The following is a 20,280-nucleotide window of genomic DNA, read 5'->3' on the forward strand; positions in this document are numbered from 1 at the left end:
CCCCAACGACCCCCCCTCAATTCCTCCCGGTCCCCCCTCCCTCCCACACTCCTTCCTAGCCAGCCAGTTGCCTTCCTAAAGACCCTTCCCATTTATTGTGTCTTTCCCACCCACCCCGCTCCATGCTGGGGGAGGAAGGAGGAAAAAAACCGGTCCAGCCGGGTGCTTTTTTTTAAAAAAAAAATAAATTATTATTACTTTGCAAAATAAACAAAATAAAATAAATCTGGGGGGGTGGGGGCACGGATCAGGGCTTCTCCCCCCCCCCTCCTCCCACCACGAAGATGCTGTCTGCTTAGCGCCTTTGGTGGGTTTTTGACAAGGATGCTAAGAGCTAAAAAGGACTCTCCATCCTTCTGTCTCTCCATCTTTCTCTCCCCATCCTCTCTCGCCCTTTTTTCCAGCCATCCCTCTCTTTCCCAAACCCTCCCCCCCCTTTCTCTCCCACCCCAGCCGTGTCCCGTGCTTTTTCCTCCGCCCGATCCCTCCATCATCAGCTCTTCGGCTGCCTCTTCGCCTCATCCCTTCTTCTTCTTTTTTTTTAGTTTTTGTTCCCCTTCTTCCTCCCCATTCCACCTTTCGAACGGTCCCGCAAGCTCTCTCTTTTTTCCCCCCAACCACCCACCCCTCCTGCTTTCTCCAGGGGTGGGGGCTGTCTTTTTTTTTTTTTTAACCCGCCCTCCCCCCCCCCATCAGCTTGGTATTCCCAGCGGAGATCCCTCTCCATCGATCTACTGGCTCTCTCTCGCCTTGGGTGTGTCTCGGAGAGAGAGCGCATCTGTGCAGTTTCCAGAAGATCTGGCGAGTGGTTTTCTTCCTTCCTTTCTTTTTTTTTACCCCTTTCTTCTTCTTCTTCTTCTTCTTCTCTTCTTCACCTTCCAGACTGTTTCGTGGGAATCCACACCCGGTAAGTGTGTTGTGTATGTAACGGGGGAGTATTATTCTGGGTTATTTATTCTCCAGGGCGACAGAAAGAGCTGTTGCTTTGGGCTTTTCCTGCATGCGGCGGTCGTTAAACGAAACTCAACCTATCTCTCTCTCTCTCTCTCTATATATATATATGTATGTGTATGTAGATATAGATATAGATATAGATATATTTTCCGCCCATCAAATGCACCGTGCAGATCTATCTGGGTTTGTTTGCAGGATTTGGCCAAGCGTGTGTGTGTGTGTGTTTTTTTTTTTTAATGCTCATGTAGCTTGTTTCATGCTTCAAGAGAGGCGATCTGGGCTTTGGGTAGACATAGTTCCCCCTTTTTGCTGGCGAATGTGGGGTGCGTTTTGTGTGGGGCGGGCTCTGCAGCTGACACCAATTCCGCTTGGGCGTGTAAAAAAAAAAAAAAAGTAAGCCTGGCACAACAGGGGAAGAAGGGGGGCACACACAAACACACTCACACACTGGTTCCCCTGCCTACATCCTGCCTGGTTATTACATGCATACGTACATACATACAATAATACATACATACAGATAGATATATAGATATTTGCATGTGCACAGGTCTGGATTTTGTGCGTGCAGTTCTGTGCATTTGTGTTGTGTAGCCTTCTGCTGAGTGAGCATGAATTCCTGCTGTCTCTCTCTTTTTTGCAGCTTGTATGTGGGTTGGGGGAGCCCTGTTTTGTGTGTGTGTGGTTTTTTAAAAAAAACACCCGTTTCGAGCGCCTGGATACATGCGTGTGTGTTTCACGCGCATGTGTGATCTTTCTCGGGTGATGTCAACCTGCCTTGTGCAGTGGACACAGCTTCGACTGGTGGTGCTTGTTTACAAAAGTGCTTGTGTGTGTATGTGTGTGTGTGTGTACAGGGGTGTTGCACATCTGCCTCCCTTGGGAGGCACCGCTTGTGAGTTGTTTTCGGTCTTGGCTCGTTGATGAACAGAGGTGAATCTGATTAGCTTCCTCTTGATTCTCTGCTTCTTAATTTCTCTCTTTCTCTCTCTCTCTCCCTCCCTCTCTCCGTTTTTTTGCAACATGCAAAAATTTTAGTTCTATCAGTAGCCATCGTGGTATTTTAGGCTTTCTTAGCCTTGGCAACTTTAAGAACTGTGGACTTCAAATCCCAGAATTCATTCATTCATTCTTTCTTTCTTTCTTTCTTTCTTTCTTTCTTTCTTTCTTTCTTTCTTTCTTTCTTTCTTTCTTTCTTTCTTTCCTTCCTCTCTCCCTCCCTCCCTCTGTCAACTCTTTTTGCAACATGCATGGATCATAATTTTAATTAGCCATCATGGTATTTTAGGCTTTCTTAGCCTTGGCAACTTTAAGAACTGGGGACTTCAAATCCCAGAATTCTCTCTCTCTCTCTCTCCCTCCCTCCCTCCCTCCCTCCCCTCTTTTTGCAACATGCATGGATTAGAATTTTAGTTCTATTAGTAGCCATCACGGTATTTTAGTGTTTCTCAGCCTTGATAACTTTAAGTACTATGGACTTCAAATCCCAGAATTCATTCATTCTTTTCTTTTTCCTTCCTTCCTTCCTCCCTCCCTCCCTCCCTCTTCTCTTTTTGCAACATGCATGGATTAGAATTTTAGTTCTACTAGTAGCCATCATGGTATTTTAGTGTTTCTCAGCCTTGATAACTTTAAGTACTATGGACTTCAAATCCCAGAATTCATTCATTCTTTTCTTTTTCCTTCCTTCCTTCCTCCCTCCCTTCCTCTTTTTGCAACATGCATGGATTATAATTTTAGTTCTATTAGTAGCCATCATGGTATTTTAGGGTTTCTTAGCCTTCATAACTTTTAAGAACTGGGGACTTCAAATCCCAGAATTCATTCATTCTTTTCTTTTTCCTTCCTCCCTCCCTCCCTCCCTCCCTCCCCTCTTTTTGCAACATGCATGGATTAGAATTTTAGTTCTACTAGTAGCCATCACGGTATTTTAGTGTTTCTCAGCCTTGATAACTTTAAGTACTATGGACTTCAAATCCCAGAATTCATTCATTCTTTTCTTTTCTTTTTCCTTCCTTTCTTCCTCCCTCCCTCCCTTCACTCTTTTTGCAACATGCATGGATTAGAATTTTAGTTCTATTAGTAGCCATCACGGTATTTTAGTGTTTCTCAGCCTTGATAACTTTAAGTACTATGGACTTAAAATCCCAGAATTCATTCATTCTTTTCTTTTTCCTTCCTTCCTTCCTTCCTCCCTCTCTCCCTTCCCTCTTTTTGCAACATGCATGGATTATAATTTTAGTTCTATTAGTAGCCATCATGGTATTTTAGGGTTTCTTAGCCTTCATAACTTTTAAGAACTGTGGATTTTGAAGATCCCAGAATTCATTCATTTATTCTTTCCTTCCTTCCTTCCTTCCGTCCTTCCTTCCTTCCTTCCATTTTCTTTTCTTGCCTTTATTCCTTCCTTCCTTTCTTCCTCTTTCTCTCCTTCTTTCCCTCCCTCTCCAACCTAATCGCCACTGTTTTCGCAACATGCATGGTTTATAATCTTAGTTCTATTAACCATCATGGTATTTTAGTGTTTCTCAGCCTTGATAATGTTTAAGAACTGTGGACTTTTAAGATACCAGAATTCATGCATTCATACTCTTCCTTCCTTCCTTCCTTCCTTTCTTCCTTTCTTTCTTTCTTTTTCTCTCTCTCTCTCTCTTTCTCTCTCTTTCTCTTTCTCTCCTCCTTCCTCCCTCCCTCCCTCTTTCTCTTCACTATTTTTGCAATGCTCACTTGAGTATCTGCCTAATCTCATATGTCTCTTGATGCAGGTTATTCTCTACAGTTTTTATCACCTGGTGTGCCTCCTCACCAACCCTACTGCCTCTCCCCCACTCGGAAGAGGTTGACCGATTGTTGGGGATGATCTAGATTGCTTCTGATGGGCCCTAAGGAGGAAAACCCCACGATCCACTTCTCTGTCTGATGCTACAGAGGTTTGTGGGCCCTGAATTCCAGACCCTCCCTTCAGCGATGGCCTCCTAAAACTGAGAAGGGCTCAGCAAGTCTAATTGAGGACTTTGACGGTCCCTCAGCCACCATGAATGGAATATCACCATGACTTCATGGCCTCCTGCAGTTGGGGATCCACCGTCTGGTTGTCTTCTACCCACAAGTCGCCACCGATCAACCCAGACCACCCTAGAACTTCTCAACCAAAGAGTTCAGGCCCACACATTTGTCTATCCTGAACTTGTGACATGGAAAGCAGTCACCAAATGTTTGTCTCCTGTTGCTGAAGAAGCGAGAAGCCTCACCACAATGAAGTTCTTCTAGGAACTTAGCATGTTTGGTCCTCGCCAAAGAAAGACCAACTGGCTGTCCCTCGGCTCTACAAAGCCCTTAGATTGTCTGGGGCGCCACCAGATTCCTCGACAGACCTCCGAAAACCCATATCTTCTGATATTCCAGAGATCCAACTCATCTCCAATTCTCGGGACCTCCAACTAGACGACACAGAGCCTTGAGGAACATCTACAGATAACGCCTGAACCATTGCTTTGTTTGTAGCTGGAAGACTTTTTTGGGGTAGGTGGGAGGGATGTTTCTTATATAGTAGGAAGAGCAGTGAATCTGTGCTCGGAAGATTCCACAGGCTTCTGCCCAGACGGATATTTTTTTCCACACACATTTTTTGCACTTTAACGCCGGTGACTTTTTCTAAACTTTAATATAATCGCCGCCGCATGTTCATTACCATTAAAGGTTGGGCTCGCCCTACAGCTAGTTTCTTCCTGCTTGGAAGGACCTTGAAGGCGGCTGCCGAGAAGCCACCTGATTCCTCCTCAGTGCTCCCGGGATTTGATGCCTAACGAAAGCCAAACAAGCCGGCATTAGCAAAATTGGAATTTCAGGTTCAGCCGAACCGGAGGCAGCCGGCCAGAGAAGGGAGAACGGCTTGCCAGATCGATGTCTGGCTGCCCGGAGGGAGCCATGGAGGAATGAAGTTGGTCCAGGGTGGAGCATAGCCATGTAGAAACGATTTCGGCGGGGCTGGAGAAATGCACACGGGGACACGGAGGTAACTGCAGCCCGACTGGCCGGGGAGAAACATTACATGAATGTCCAACGGAGGCAGATTTGAGTTTGATGATGGAGGCTGTTATGTGGGTGACTGGGAAGAGGGCCGGGCACATGGCTACGGGGTGTGCACAGGCCCGGGCGCCCAGGGGGAGTACAGCGGGCGTTGGAGTCGCGGCTTTGAGTCTCTGGGCGTCTACACTTGGCCCAGCGGGAATACCTACCAAGGCTTCTGGAGTCAAGGAAAGCGCAGCGGCCTGGGCACGGAGCGGAAGAGCAAGTGGAGTTACAAGGGGGAGTGGTGCCACGGGCTGAAGGGCCACCTGGGCATCTGGGAAAGCCACTCGGGAGTCGTCTACGAAGGCATGTGGCGCGAAGGTCTTCAGGATGGCTACGGGATGGAGACCTACGCGGACGGAGGTGAGTCAGGAGGACAGGTCAAGTGGGGGGGGTTGGGGGCCGGGCCGTTGTTTCGTCTTGGTCTGGGTGGGGGTCCCGAAGTCATATCTGTCTTCTGATTGTCCACTTGGCCCATGGCGTCATTCGTCTAGATCAGGGGTGTCAAACTCAAGGCATGTGGGCTGGATCGGAGTCCACGGGGTGCTTAGATCTGGCCTGTGAGGCCACCCTGGAATCAGTGAAAGACCAGCCCAAGGTGCCTCTGCCAGTGAAAATGGAGCTCGGGTGAGCCACGTGCTCCATTTTTGCTGGCAGATGGTTGCAGGAGGCCATCGCAGCCGAAAACGGAGCGAGTGACGTCGAGCTGGCCACACTCACCCTGGCCATGTCCCCCCACTTCCTCCTGCCCGAGGTCAAACCCAACCCTGATGCGGCCCTCAATGAAACTGAGTTTGACGCCCCGGTTTAGATGTTCCTGTAGCCTGCCACCGTCGGACACCCATGTGTTCTAAGTCTAGGAGATGTCCCACCAGGTGCCGAAGTACCACCAGTGGTACGAGTACCACAGATTGAAGAGTGCTGTCCTAAGATATTGTGGTGGATGGTGATGCGGTCCGTAGAAAGTTGGCCAGATTTCTCCATACATTTTTCATTCCCCCTTGCTCCACTTCCTCATCTAGATGTTCCTCTACCACACCATCTGTGTGCCCTAAGACAATGGTGAAGGTGATGGTGGCAATGGGATTTAGTGGTGCCAATGGTGATGTAGTCTCCAGAAAGTTGGTCAGATTTCTTCATGCTCTTGTCGTACACCGTTGCTTCGTTTCTTCATCTAGATGTTCCTCTAGGAGACCATCTCTCCTAGATAATGGGTGGAAGTGATGGTGACAGTTCTTTCCACCTCTCTCGCACACTTTTTGGACACCATTGCGTCGTTTCTTCATCTAGATGTTCCTCTACCACACCATCTGTGTGTCCTAAGATACTGGTGGCGAGGGTGATGGTCCGAGGTGGTATTCAGCCGGTTCGTATGGGTTCGGGCAAACCTGTAGCAGCCACCCCGATCCACCATAATGGCATCCTATTTAGCCACGTTTTCGAGGCTGGGAGCATGCGCGGAAGGTGTGCGCACAAGCAAAGCGCATGGGCAGAAAGGGTGCGTGAGCAAAGCGCATGCGCGGAAGGGCCGCACACGAGCAAACCGGTAGTAAGAATATGTGAAACCCACCACTGGTGATGGTGATGGCTGTGGTGGGTGAGGATGATGCGGTCCATAGAAAGTTGGTCAGATTTCTCTGTATACTTTTCATTCCTTCATCTAGAGGTTCCTCTAGATTGAACACCATCTAGCTGTCCTCAAGATAATGGGCGGAGGTGATGTTGATGAAGGTCCTGTGGTTCTTTCCACCTCTCTCTCCCACTTTTTGTACACCGTTGCTTCGTTTCTTCGTGTACACGTTCCTCTTGATTGAACGCCATCTGTGTGTCCTAAGATAATGGTGGAGGTGATAGTGATGATAGAAAGTCCATTGAAAGTTGGCCAGATTTTTCCATATACTTTTCATTCACCCTTGCTCCGTTCCTTCATCTAGAGAGTTCTCTAGAACACCATCCATGTGTTTCAAGATTGTGGTGGAGGGCGATGGTGGTTGAGAGTGATGCGGTCCATAGAAAGTCAGTCAGATGTCTCCATATATTTTTCATCCCTTCAACTGGAGGTTCCTCTAGAACAGGAGTCTCCAAACCTTGGCAACTTGAAGACTTGTGGACTTCAACTCCCAGAGTTCCTCAGCCAGCAAAATTGAACCTTTGGTGCAATGTTTCCCAACTTCGGCAGTTTTAAGATGGGTTGGACTTCAACTCCCAGAATTCCCTAGCCAGCCCAAGCAAAATTCCATGAGGCAAAAGAATACTCTTTGCTGGCCGGGGAATTCTGGGAGTTGAAGTCCACAAGTCTTCAAATTGCCAAGGTTGGAGACCCCTGCTCTAGAACACTATCTCTCTCTGTCCAAAGATGATGGGTGAAGATGGTTGTGGTGGTGATGGAGGGGGTGAAGATGATGATGATGATGATGATGGCAATGGTGGTGACAGTTCTTTCCACCTCTCTCTCTCTCTCTTTCTCTTTCTCTTTCTCTCTCACTGTTCACACACCTTTGTTTTGTTCTTCATCTAGATGTTCCTCTAAGATGCCATCTGTGTATCTCAAGATAATGGGTGGAATGATGGTGGTGATGGTTGTGGTGGGTGATGGTGATGAGATCCATAGAAAGTTGGTCAGATTTCTCCATGTACTTTTCATTCACCCTTGGTCCATTCCTTCGTCTAGATGTTCCTCTAGAACACCATCTCTCTGTCCAAAGATGATGTGGTGGAGATGGTTGTGGTGGTGATGGAGGGGGTGAAGATGATGATGATGATGATGATGACAATGGTGGTGATGGTTCTTTCCACCTTTCTCTCTCTCACACACACTGTTCACACACCGTTGTTTTGTTCTTCATCTAGATGTTCCCCTAAAAATGTCATCTGTGCGTCTCAAGATAACGGGTGGAGGTGATGGTGGTGATGGTTGTGGTGGGTGATGGTGATGAGGTCCATAGAAAGTTGGTCAGATTTCTCCGTGTACTTTTCATTCACCCTTGGTCCATTCCTTCGTCTAGATGTTCCTCTAGAACACCATCTCTCTGTCCAAAGATGATGTGGTGGAGATGGTTGTGGTGGTGATGGAGGGGGTGAAGATGATGATGATGATGATGATGATGATGACAATGGTGGTGATGGTTCTTTCCACCTTTCTCTCTCACACACACACTGTTCACACACCGTTGTTTTGTTCTTCATCTAGATGTTCCCCTAAAAATGTCATCTGTGCGTCTCAAGATAACGGGTGGAGGTGATGGTGGTGATGGTTGTGGTGGGTGATGGTGATGAGGTCCATAGAAAGTTGGTCAGATTTCTCCGTGTACTTTTCATTCACCCTTGGTCCATTCCTTCGTCTAGATGTTCCTCTAGAACACCATCTCTCTGTCCAAAGATGATGGGTGAAGATGGTTGTGGTGGTGATGGAGGGGGTGAAGATGATGATGATGATGATGATGATGATGGCAATGGTGGTGACAGTTCTTTCCACCTCTCTCTTTCTCTCTCTCTCTTTCTCTCTCACTGTTCACACACCGTTGTTTTGTTCTTCATCTAGATGTTCCTCTAAGATGCCATCTGTGTGTCTCAAGATAACGGGTGGAGGTGATGGTGGTGATGGTTGTGGTGGGTGATGGTGATGAGATCCATAGAAAGTTGGTCAGATTTCTCCGTGTACTTTTCATTCACCCTTGGTCCATTCCTTCGTCTAGATGTTCCTCTAGAACACCATCTCTCTGTCCAAAGATGATGTGGTGGAGATGGTTGTGGTGGTGATGGAGGGGGTGAAGATGATGATGATGATGATGATGATGATGACAATGGTGGTGATGGTTCTTTCCACCTTTCTCTCTCACACACACACTGTTCACACACCGTTGTTTTGTTCTTCATCTAGATGTTCCTCTAAGAATGCCATCTGTGTGTCTCAAGATAACGGGTGGAGGTGATGGTGGTGATGGTTGTGGTGGGTGATGATGATGTGGTCCATAGAAAGTTGGTCAGATTTCTCCGTGTACTTTTCATTCACCCTTGGTCCATTCCTTCGTCCAGATGTTCCTCTAGAACACCATCTCTCTGTCCAAAGATGATGGGTGGAGGTGGTTGTGGTGCTGATGGAGGGGGTGAGGATGAGGATGAGGATGATGATGATAGCAATGGTGGTGATGGTTCTTTCCACCTCTCTCTCACACACACACACTGTTCACACACCATTGTTTTGTTCTTCATCTAGATGTTCCTCTAAGAATGCCATCTGTGTGTCTCAAGATAACAGGTGGAGGTGATGGTGGTGATGGTTGTGGTGAGTGATGATGATGAGATCCATAAAAAGTTGGTCAGATTTCTCCGTGTACTTTTCATTCACCCTTGGTCCATTCCTTCGTCTAGATGTTCCTCTAGAACACCATCTCTCTGTCCAAAGATGATATGGAGATGGTTGTGGTGGTGATGGAGGGGGTGAGGATGATGATGATGATGATGACAATGGTGGTGATGGTTCTTTCCATCTCTCTCTCTCACACACACACTGTTCACACACCATTGTTTTGTTCTTCATCTAGATGTTCCTCTAAGAATACCATCTGTGTGTCTCAAGATAACGGATGGTGGTGATGGTGATAATGGTGGTGGTGATGGTTGTGGTGGGTGATGGTGATGAGGTCCATAGAAAGTTGGTCAGATTTCTCTGTATACTTTTCATTCACCCTTGGCCCATTCCTTCATCTAGATGTTCCTCTAGAACAGCATCTCTCTGTCCAAAGATGATGGGTGGAGGTGGTTGTGGTGCTGATGGAGGGGGTGAGGATGAGGATGAGGATGATGATGATAGCAATGGTGGTGATGGTTCTTTCCACCTCTCTCTCACACACACACACTGTTCACACACCATTGTTTTGTTCTTCATCTAGATGTTCCTCTAAGAATGCCATCTGTGTGTCTCAAGATAACAGGTGGAGGTGATGGTGGTGATGGTTGTGGTGAGTGATGATGATGAGATCCATAAAAAGTTGGTCAGATTTCTCCGTGTACTTTTCATTCACCCTTGGTCCATTCCTTCGTCTAGATGTTCCTCTAGAACACCATCTCTCTGTCCAAAGATGATATGGAGATGGTTGTGGTGGTGATGGAGGGGGTGAGGATGATGATGATGATGATGACAATGGTGGTGATGGTTCTTTCCATCTCTCTCTCTCACACACACACTGTTCACACACCATTGTTTTGTTCTTCATCTAGATGTTCCTCTAAGAATACCATCTGTGTGTCTCAAGATAACGGATGGTGGTGATGGTGATAATGGTGGTGGTGATGGTTGTGGTGGGTGATGGTGATGAGGTCCATAGAAAGTTGGTCAGATTTCTCTGTATACTTTTCATTCACCCTTGGCCCATTCCTTCATCTAGATGTTCCTCTAGAACAGCGGTTCTCAACCTGTGGGTCGCGACCCCATTGGGGGTCGAATGACGATTTGCCTGGGGTCACCTAAGATCATCGGAAATATGGGAAGTATACTTGCGAGTCGAAGAATCGCGCTCCAATGGTTGACTCCACAAGCCAGCTGCAGGCTCTTCAAATCGCTAGCCGAATTCGGCTTCAGGCGCGATGAATTAAAAAAGAGAGAAATCTTTGCTCCGATGTCTCCCTCTCAAGCCAGCTGCAATCACTCCCAATCGCTAACCTAATCTGGCTTCAGGCGCGATAAATTTAATAGGGGAGGAGTCTCCGCTTTAATGCCCCCGTCCTCAAGGCAATCGCAAGCAGTTCAGATCGCTAGCCAATACGGCTTCAGGCGCGATAAATTCAAAACAAAAATAATTTTACGGTTGGGGTCGCCACATCATGGGGAATTGTATTAAAGTGGTCACCACATCGTAGGGAATTGTATTAAAGGGGTCGCAGCACTATAAATGTTGAGAACCACTGCTCTAGAACACCATCTTTCTGTCCAAAGATGATGTGGTGGAGATGGTTGTGGTGGTGATGGTGGGGCTAAAGGTTCCTGTAGAACAGGGGTCTCCAACCTTGGCAACTTTAAGACTTGTAGACTTCAACTCCCAGAATTCCTCAGCCAGCAAAGCTGGCTGAGGAATTCTGGGAGTTGAAGTCCACACGTCTTAAAGTTGCCACGGTTGGAGAGACCCCTGCTGTAGAACCCCTTCTGTGTGTCATCCCACACCCACACCCTGCTGTAGAACACCCTCTGTGTGTCACCCCACACCCACACTTTGCTGTAGAACACCCTCTGTGGGTCTCAAGATAACGGCGGTGTGAACACCCTCTGTGTGTCTCAAGATTCAATTTCATTGTAGAGTTTCAAACTCAACTGGGCCGTAAAATGTAGCAAGTTTTCAGACACACACGTTGCACGCCCGCTCCCAAGCAACCTTCACCCCTTTAAACACGGGAATAACCAACTCATCTCGGGAGTCCTTTGAAAGACCAACAGGAGGCAAACCCAAGATTTTTTTTATTTTTTTAAATTTACATTTATATCCCGCCCTTCTCCGGAGACTCAGGGCGGCTTACAGTGTGTAAGGCAATAGTCTCATTCTATTTGTATATTTACAAAGTCAACTTATTGCCCCCCCAACAATCTGGGTCCTCATTTTACCTACCTTATAAAGGATGGAAGGCTGAGTCAACCTTGGACCTGGTGGGACTAGAACCTGCAGTAATTGCAGGCAGCTGTGTTTTAATAACAGGCTTCTTACAGCCTGAGCCACACCACGGCCCTATGAATGAAATCCCATCCGTGACATTTAACCATCCTTTTTTTTTTTCAAAAATGAAACCCTCGGGCGTTCTGGGGAAGGCGCTCTTGCGTAATCCTTGACCCCTCACCCATGACTTTTCTCCATGGTCTCCAACCCAAAAAACTGGAGTTCCTGATCGGGTTTCTACACACCAAGACCGTTCTCCCTTCTTGGTACGTCTGAGAAAACCTGAGTGGTCCTCTCCAGCTAGATCGGTATATTGGACCTCTCTTGTCCAAGAGATGTGGAATGTCCTTCGCCTTCCTTGGTTGACCTCACCTTTCCTTCCATTGCAGGTACTTACCAAGGCCAGTGGCAGTCCGGCAAGCGTCATGGATATGGAGTACGCCAGAGTGTCCCGTACCGTCAAGCCACCCTGGTGCGCTCCCCACACCGGACTTCCTTGGAGTCTCTCCACAGTGAGGCCGATCACAATGCCCCTGTGGTACCACTCCCTCCTCCTTCGCTGCCTCCTCCACCACTCCCTGGGGACAGCCCCGCCTCAGGATCCAGGGGTGGCTTTGTCTTAGCTTTCCCTGGAGATCCGGACTTCCCCAAGGGGACCAAGAAGAAGAGCGGAGGGTTCTTCCGGCGTTCCTTGCTCCTGAGCGGGCTAAGAGTCCGGAGGGCCGAGTCTAAAGCCTCATTGGGCAGCAAGCGAGGGTCCCTCAAGAGCGAGGCAGGGGTCAGTTCAGCGGGAAGCGAGGCCACCACTCTCAGCTATGCCGAGACCGAACCTCCTGAGCTGCCTTCAACTCTGACCATTGAAGGTTCTTCCACCGAGGTCTACGCGGGAGAATGGCGGGCCGACCGGCGCAGTGGCTACGGGGTGAGTCGCCGCTCCAACGGGCTGCGGTACGAGGGCGAGTGGCTGGGGAACCGGCGACACGGGTACGGGCGCACCACCTACCCCGACGGTTCCAAAGAAGAAGGGAAGTACAAGCTCAACCGGTTGGTGAGCGGGAAGGTGAAGAACCTCATCCCGCTTCGACGGAGCAAAGTCAAAGAGAAAGTGGACCGAGCAGTGGAGGTGGCCCGGAGAGCGGTCAGCATGGCTCGTCAGAAGCAAGAATTAGCCATTGCCAGGTAAGAAGGGGAACTGGAGGTGGGAAGAGGGCAGAGAGCAGCACGTTCCTACAACCGTCTCATTGATGGTTTCAACTTAACGGTTGACACGGGAGAAGGTTGACTTGCCTTGAAGGAATCTTCAGAATGCGGGGGGAAGAATGATTGAATCGATGAGGTGTCCTCACTGAAAGAAGATGATGTTCTTCCATGGTCTACACCAGGGGTCTCCAACCTCCAAAAAAGCTTTGCTGGCTGGGGAATTCTGGGAGTTGAAGTCCACCAGGCTTAAAGTTGCCAAGGTTGGAGACCCTTGGTCTACACCACAGATGTCCGAACTTGGCAACCTTGAAGACTTGCGGCCTTCAACTTGAAGACTTGCGGCCTTCAACTTGAAAGACTCGCGGCCTTCAACTTGAAAGACTCGTGGCCTTCAACTTGAAAGACTCGCAGCCTTCAACCTGAAGACTTGCGGCCTTCAACTTGAAGACTTGCGGCCTTCAACATGAAAGACTTGCGGCCTTCAACTTGAAGACTCGCGGCCTTCAACTTGAAGACTCGCGGCCTTCAACTTGAAAGACTTACGGCCTTCAACTTGAAGACTTGCGGCCTTCAACTTGAAGACTTGTGGACTTCAACTCCCAGAATTCCCCAGTTAGCCGCCGCTGGCTAGGGAATTCTGGGAGTTGAAGTCCACAAGTCTTCCAATTGCCGCAGTTGAACACCCTCAGTTCTAGAACACCCACAGGCTTTCGTCAGTTTGATTCCCAGCTTCTGCCTCGGCGTAAAATGGGTTCGTTGAAAATATGTTCCTAGATTTATTCTGATTTTTTTAAAAAAATATTTTTTATAAAGAGGATGCGGGATTTACAGCTGGTCAAGAGGAGAATTTCTCCCCCTGCCAGGAGCCATTTTAAAAAGAGACGGAACGAAAATGTCTCTTTCTAGTGTGTGTGTGTGTGGTTTGTTTTTTTTTAAAGTCCCACACAGACTTTAGCGTGTAAAAAAAATCCATCGTTATCAAGCCTCCCGGGTGGAAAATTCATTATAAAAATAATTTGGGGCTCGTGGGAAAGGATGAAAAGGCTTTTTCTTGTTGTGGTGGTGGTGGTTGTGTGCATTAGGTGTGTAGACTTTGGCTCCAGCCCTCAAAATAAAGGGAGATAAGACGAATTGATGCAATTTTCTAAGGCTATCTGTCCATCTTTTTTTTTCCTTCTGTTTTGATCCATCTGCATTTTCTTTGTTTTTCATCCTTCTCCTGCTCTGCCTGTTTTCCTCAGCCACAAAATCCTCTTTTTTTTACATTTTTCCTTTCTTTTTAAAATATTCCCTGTTCTAGCCCTTTTCTAGCTGTTTTCACATTCCTTCCTGCTCCCTAACCAGGCTTCCCTCCCTCTCTCTCTTTCTCTCTCTTTTTCGCTTTCTCCCACTTTCTCTCTCTCTCTCTCCCACTTTCTCCCTCTCTCTCTCTCTCTTTCCCACTCTTTCTTTCTCTCTCTTTCTCCCTCTTTCTCTCTGTCTTTCTCCCTTTCTCTCTCCCTTTCTCCCTCTTTCTCTCTTTCTCCCTTTCTCTCCCTCTTTCTCTCTTTTTTTTATTTAAATTTTTATCCTCCGAAGACACAGGGCAGCGTATATTGTGTTAAGCAATTTTCTCTCTCTCTCTTTCTCTCTCCCTCCTTCTCTCTCTCTTTCTCTCTCCCTTTCTCCCTCTTTCTCTTTCCCACTCTTTCTTTCTCTTTCCCTCTCTCTCTCTCCCTCTCTCCCTTTCTCTCTCTTTCTCCTTTTCTTTCTCCCGCTCTCTCTCTTTCTCTCTTTTTCTCCCTCTCTCTTTCTCCCTCCCCCTCTTTCTCCCCCCTCTCTTTCTTTCTCCTCTTTCTCTCTCTCTCTCTCTCTTTCTCTCTCTCTCTCTCTCTCAGTATAAAACTGTAAGTGAGTCCATCTGTGTGTGTATGTGCCCGAGCGCGCACGCGTATTTCTGTTTGTGTGTGTGTGTGAGTGTGTAAAAAGGCCGGCTCCTAGTATAGGCTGCCCGGTCACCTAGGTAACAGGAGGACGGGCGAGGCGATTGGCTGACTGCTGCCATGGCAACAGCCGCAGCATCCTACGGGCATGGAGGGAGGGGAGGGAGCGAGGCGGCGCCGTCCAGGGAGAGAAGAGACAGGAATGGGGCCAATCGAGAAATATTGTCGGGTCACACACACACACACAAACACACACACACACACACACACGAGGGAGGGGAGAAGAGCGGAGAGGCATGGAAACAAGAGGAGCAGACAGTGAAGAGGAGGAGCTGTGGGCATAAACAAACCAGGATGCCAATCGCGTGGGTGGAGGCAAACCAGGTGTTATGGGGGTTGATTTGTGTGTACGGAGGGAGGGGTGAATTGCAAGGAGGCCAGGAGGCTTTTTTTGGGGGGGGGCTGGGGGTTGCATCCAAGCAGAGCCCCCCCCCCCCATTGCAGCAACAACTCCTTTTTCATTTCTTTCTTTTCGGACTCCGAGGCGGATCTACAGGTAGTCCTCAATTTAACGCCCGCAATTGAGAACCGGCCTTTCCATGGTTAAGTGAGCTTTGGCTCATTTGTACGACTTTGCCCCGCCACACCGTTAAGCGAATCCCTGCCAGTGGATCAAGTTCGTCACCCGGTTGTTAAGTGAATCTGGCTTCACGCCATGGATTTTGCTTGTCCGAAGGTCGTAAAAAGGGGATCGCGTGACACACACCCCCCACACACCCCGGGGCACTGAGTGTGTCATAAATATGAATCAATTGTGCCAGGCATTCATTTGAATTTTGAATCGGGGGGGGGGGGAATGCTGCAGAGGTTGTAACTGTGAATAACGGTCGTAAGTTCCTTTTTTTCAGTGCTGCTGTAACGTTGAACGGTCACTAAATGAACTGTTGTAAGTCGAGGACTACCTGTATTGGGGTTAGGCCAGTGGTAGGTTTCACATATTCTTATATGCTTTTTACCAGGTACGCCTGGTTCGCCAGTTGCGCCCCTTTCTAGACCGGGATTCCCTATGCACGGTCTCACTCATGCCCTCGTCACTTCTCGCCTAGACTACTGCAATACTCTCTACATGGGGCTCCCCTTGAGGAGCACCCGGAGGCTCCAGTTGGTCCAGAATGCAGCTGCGCGGGTGATAGAGAGAGCCACTTGTGACTCTCATATAACACCTCTCCTGCGCAGGCTGCACTGGCTACCTGTGGTCTTCCGGGTGCGCTTCAAGGTGCTGGTTACCACCTTTAAAGCGCTCCATGGCATAGGACCCGGATATCTGCGGGACCGCCTTCTGTTACCATAAGCCTCCCACCGACCGGTGCGCTCCCATAGAGAGGGTCTCCTCAGGGTGCTGTCAGCCAAACAATGTCGGCTGGCGACCCCCAGGGGGAGAGCCTTCTCTGTGGGGGCACCTACCCTCTGGAATGAGCTTCCTCCTGGACTCCGTCAACTTCCCGACCTCCGGACCTTTCGCCGCGAGCTGAAGACGTATCTATTCTGTCGAGCAGGACTGGCATAACATGGGTTTTAAATTGGATTTTAAACGGGGTTTTATATCAGGTCTTTTATCATTTTAATTTGGCCATATTGAATAAGTTTTTAAAATGGGTTTTATTGTATATTGTATTGTATTTTATCTGGCTGTTAACTGCCCTGAGTCCTTCGGGAGAAGGGCGGTACAAAAATTAAAATATTATTATTATTATTATTATTATTATTATTATTATTATTATTATTATTATTATTATTATTATTATTATTATTATCCTCATCATCATCATCATCACTGGTTCGCCGCGCACCCACATTCCATGCATGCGCCCGGCCTCAAAAATGTGGCTAAATGGATGGCAGTCGCTGCTACCGGTTCGCTCGAACCGGTACGAACCAGCTGAATTCCACCTCTGGGTTAGACGATGCTTAAAATGGGATGTCTACGGAGCTCTTCAACCATCCAAGTCAGGGTTATCCCAAAGGTGCTGTTTCCCCCCCCCCCCCCGAAAGTCAACTGAAGTTTTTTTTCTTTTTCCTTGAAGAGGTTTCACTTCTCACCCGAGAGAAGATTCTTCTGTTCTGACGGAATGGCGGACAGATGGAAGGGTGTATTCAGGTCATCCTCCACTTCCAACAAGTCATTTACTAACCGTTCAAACTTACAACGGCACCGAGTAAAAGTCACGTAGGACCGCTTCTCACACCTATCGCCGTTGTAACCTAGGGTCACGATAAACATTCCGATAAACATTGGCAATTGACTCATATTTATGACGGTTGCAGTGTCCTGGGGTGGGGGGGCTGCGTGTCACGGGACAAGCAAAGTCGATGGGGAAAACCAGATTCACTTAACGACCAGGTTCCTGACTTAATGACGACAATGAGTCGCTTAAGAACCGTGGCAAGAAAGCGAATCGAATGGAGCAAAACTCAAGTCAGCCGTAAAATTTGGGCTCGGTTGCGGTCGTAATTTCAAGGACTAGCCGTAGGAGTACAAAGAAGGTGTAAGATACACAGATGTTAATCATCCACGCTCCTCTCTCCTCCTTGTAAAATTGGAGTTTCAAAGCTTGCAAAAAAAATAAAAAGAGGGGGTACGAGACAAACATAGCAAGAACATAATGCAATAAAATAAAATATTCGTAAAGCTAGAGAACGAATAATTAAAGTTGTAAGATGTTAAAACGGCTGCATCGGGTTAAAGAGAACGAGTTGAAATCCGTCTTCCCGATGGACTTTGCTCGTCAGGCGGTCGCTACAGGGGATCACGCGACCCGTCATAAATATGAATCAGATGACCAGCGTCTCAATTTTGATGTCACCACGGGGAAGCTGCCCTGGTTGTAAGTGTGAAAAAAGTGTAAGTCGACTTTTTTCCCCGTGCCATCGTAATTTTGAACGGTCGCTAAGTGAATTTTCGCGAGCCGAGGATTACCTGTAGTATTCCGCACAAATGGCTATCCAGTCTCTTCTTAAAAAATCCCAGTGCTTCTGGTGACAAGCAGTTCCACTGGTTAATTGTTCCCACAGACAGGAAATTTCTCCTTAGTTCTAGGTTGCTTGTTGTAAGTGCGCCAGTACTGGAAATTTTTAAGAAAATGTTGGATAACCATTTGTCTGAAATGGTGTAGGGTTTCCTGCCTGGGCCGGGGGATGGACTAGAAGACCTCCAAGGTCCCTTCCAACTCTGTTGTTGTTGTTGTTATTATTATTATTATTATTATTAGTCAACTGCCTGTATATTATTTGATTTTATTGATTAATTAAAATTATATCCGCTGTCCACCTCGCTATCCCAAGCGACTTATCTTGTTTTAACTCAAAATAAACTCTTCAAAAAAGAACTTTTCCCCATTCTTGGTCATCCTTAAACAAGGGGGGCAACTTTTAAAACATTTTGGGGGTGGGTGGGAGAAGAGATAATGGAGAGCTACAATGAGCAACTTATTTGTAGCGGCAAAATGTGGTGGATCACAAATTTATTGCTGGTGTGTTTGCATGTGTGTAAGGATTGTCTAAGGATTAAAGAAATTTAAAGACTTTGGATTTTAATGCATTTCGCTGAAAAAAAAGATACACAGGTCGTTCTCGCCTTACAACGGTTCATTTAGTGACGGGTCGCAGTTACAACGGCACTGAAATAAATGATTTATGACAGTTTTCACACTTACGACCGCTGCAGCCAGCGGAGAGTTTTCAATCTTCTTACCGCTGGTTCGCTGCGTGACACACATGCACGCCTTTTGCGCATGGCTTTGCTCGCTCTGCCTTCTGCGCATGCGCCCGGCCTTGAAAATGTACCTAAATAGAACATCATAGAGGCGATGTTTGCTACCAGTTCGCCTGAACCGGTACAAACCGTCTAAATACCACCACTGATTGCAGCGCAATGCATGGTCACGTGATTAAAATTCAGACGCTTGGCAACTGACTCATATTTATGACGGTCGCAGTGTCCCTGGGTCAGGTGATCCCCGTTTTACGACTTTCAGACAAGCGAAGTCAAAGGGGAACCCAGATTCACTTAACATCTGCGGTGATTCACTTAACAAACCGGGACAAGAAGGCTGGCAAAACAGGGTCAAATTCACTTAACAAATGTCTCGCTTAGCAATGGAAATTTGGGGCTCTATTCTGGTCGTAGGTCGAGGAGTATCTGTACGCCTCCTTTTAAGTTTTAATTCCACACCTACCCTTTCAAAACTGGGTGCAATTATATAATTAATATATAACTTAATGTAATATACTATACACACAATATATCTATATATCTATATCTATATCTATTTATCTATGTAGGTCTTTGGTTATTCGGGTTTTCTCCCGCATAAAATTGGAAGTGTCTTGGCGACGTTTCGACGAAGTCTCATTCGTCATCTTCAGTCTTCAGCTTCGTGCTTCTGGGAACAATGTGTGATTGCAGCTGTTTCTTCCTTTTTAAGTGCTAGTGGGGGTTTGAACTGATTGGGTGGGAGCTTGGCTGTGATCTGATTGGATGGGGGGGTTTTTTGTGCTCTGATTGGCTAGGGGTGTGTCCTGTTTGGTTGGGGGCTTGATTGTGCTCAGATTAGTCTGAGTTGCAGGGGGATTTGAGCTGGTGAGCTGCACTGCTGCTGTTTGGCTTCGTGTTCGTGGTCGTGCTACATCTTCGTAGTGGGTGTCAGTCTGCTGCATGTATGGATTGGAGGGGTTTGAAATGGCTAATGTTGCAGCTGCAGCTATTTATCTATCTATCTATCTATATATACAGGTAGTCCTTGACATAGGAGCCCAATGGAGCCACCATATTTCGGTTGCTAAGTGAGACGTTTGTTAAGTGAGTTTCCCCACTTCTTCCGACTTTGCTTGCCACGGCTGTTAAACGAATCAACCCAGATGTTAAGCTGGTAACATGGTTGTTAAGCGAATCTGGGTTCCTCCTTGACTTTGCTCGTCAGAAGGTCGTAAAAGAGGATCATGTGACACCTTCTCTCCAGGACACTGCAGCCGTCATAAATATGAGTCGGTTGCCAAGTGTCTGAATTTTGATCCTGTGGCCATGGGAATGCTACGACGGTCGTCAGTGTGAAAAACAGTCATAAGTCACTTTTCTTTCAGTGTTCTGTCCCCCCTTCGCCTCTGTCTGAACGATGGCTTAATTAGCTGGCACTATCAGCTCTGGCAGCAAACTAGCGAGCGCCTGCCAAGTGTCTCTGTTATCTTCCTCAACGCCAATGAGTCACCCAGGAACAAACAGTACTTCAGCTCTTAGTTAAGCAGTTAATTTGCCTGCTACGAAGAGGCACAGCAGCTCTTGCTGCCTTTATATCCTGTGGGGTGTGGCTCCATGATTCAGCACTTCCTAGGCCTGCCCCACCCCTGCTTCTGTTGTTTTCGCCTCTCCTGCCTATGAAACCTAGGGTTCAACCAAGCCTGATTGCCATCAGCTGGGTCTGGAGGCGTGGCCT

The 20,280-nt window shown here is 47.5% G+C and overlaps 1 protein-coding gene across 1 annotated transcript in view; it reads left to right on the forward strand.

The window, feature by feature from the left end:
• Positions 1-773: 773 nt before the first annotated feature.
• JPH4 (junctophilin 4) overlaps positions 774-20,280 on the forward strand; it is a 41,752-nt gene continuing 22,245 nt past the window's right edge. Inside the window, exons 1-3 of the mRNA XM_058181439.1 lie at positions 774-907; positions 3,720-5,388; positions 12,059-12,848. Of these exons, the coding sequence (XP_058037422.1) occupies positions 5,010-5,388; positions 12,059-12,848 (1,169 nt within the window). The 5' untranslated portion in view covers positions 774-907; positions 3,720-5,009. The remainder of the gene's footprint in view (positions 908-3,719; positions 5,389-12,058; positions 12,849-20,280) is intronic.

This window comes from Ahaetulla prasina, chromosome 4 (genome assembly GCF_028640845.1).
Source record: "Ahaetulla prasina isolate Xishuangbanna chromosome 4, ASM2864084v1, whole genome shotgun sequence".
NCBI classification, from domain to species: Eukaryota; Metazoa; Chordata; class Lepidosauria; order Squamata; family Colubridae; genus Ahaetulla; species Ahaetulla prasina.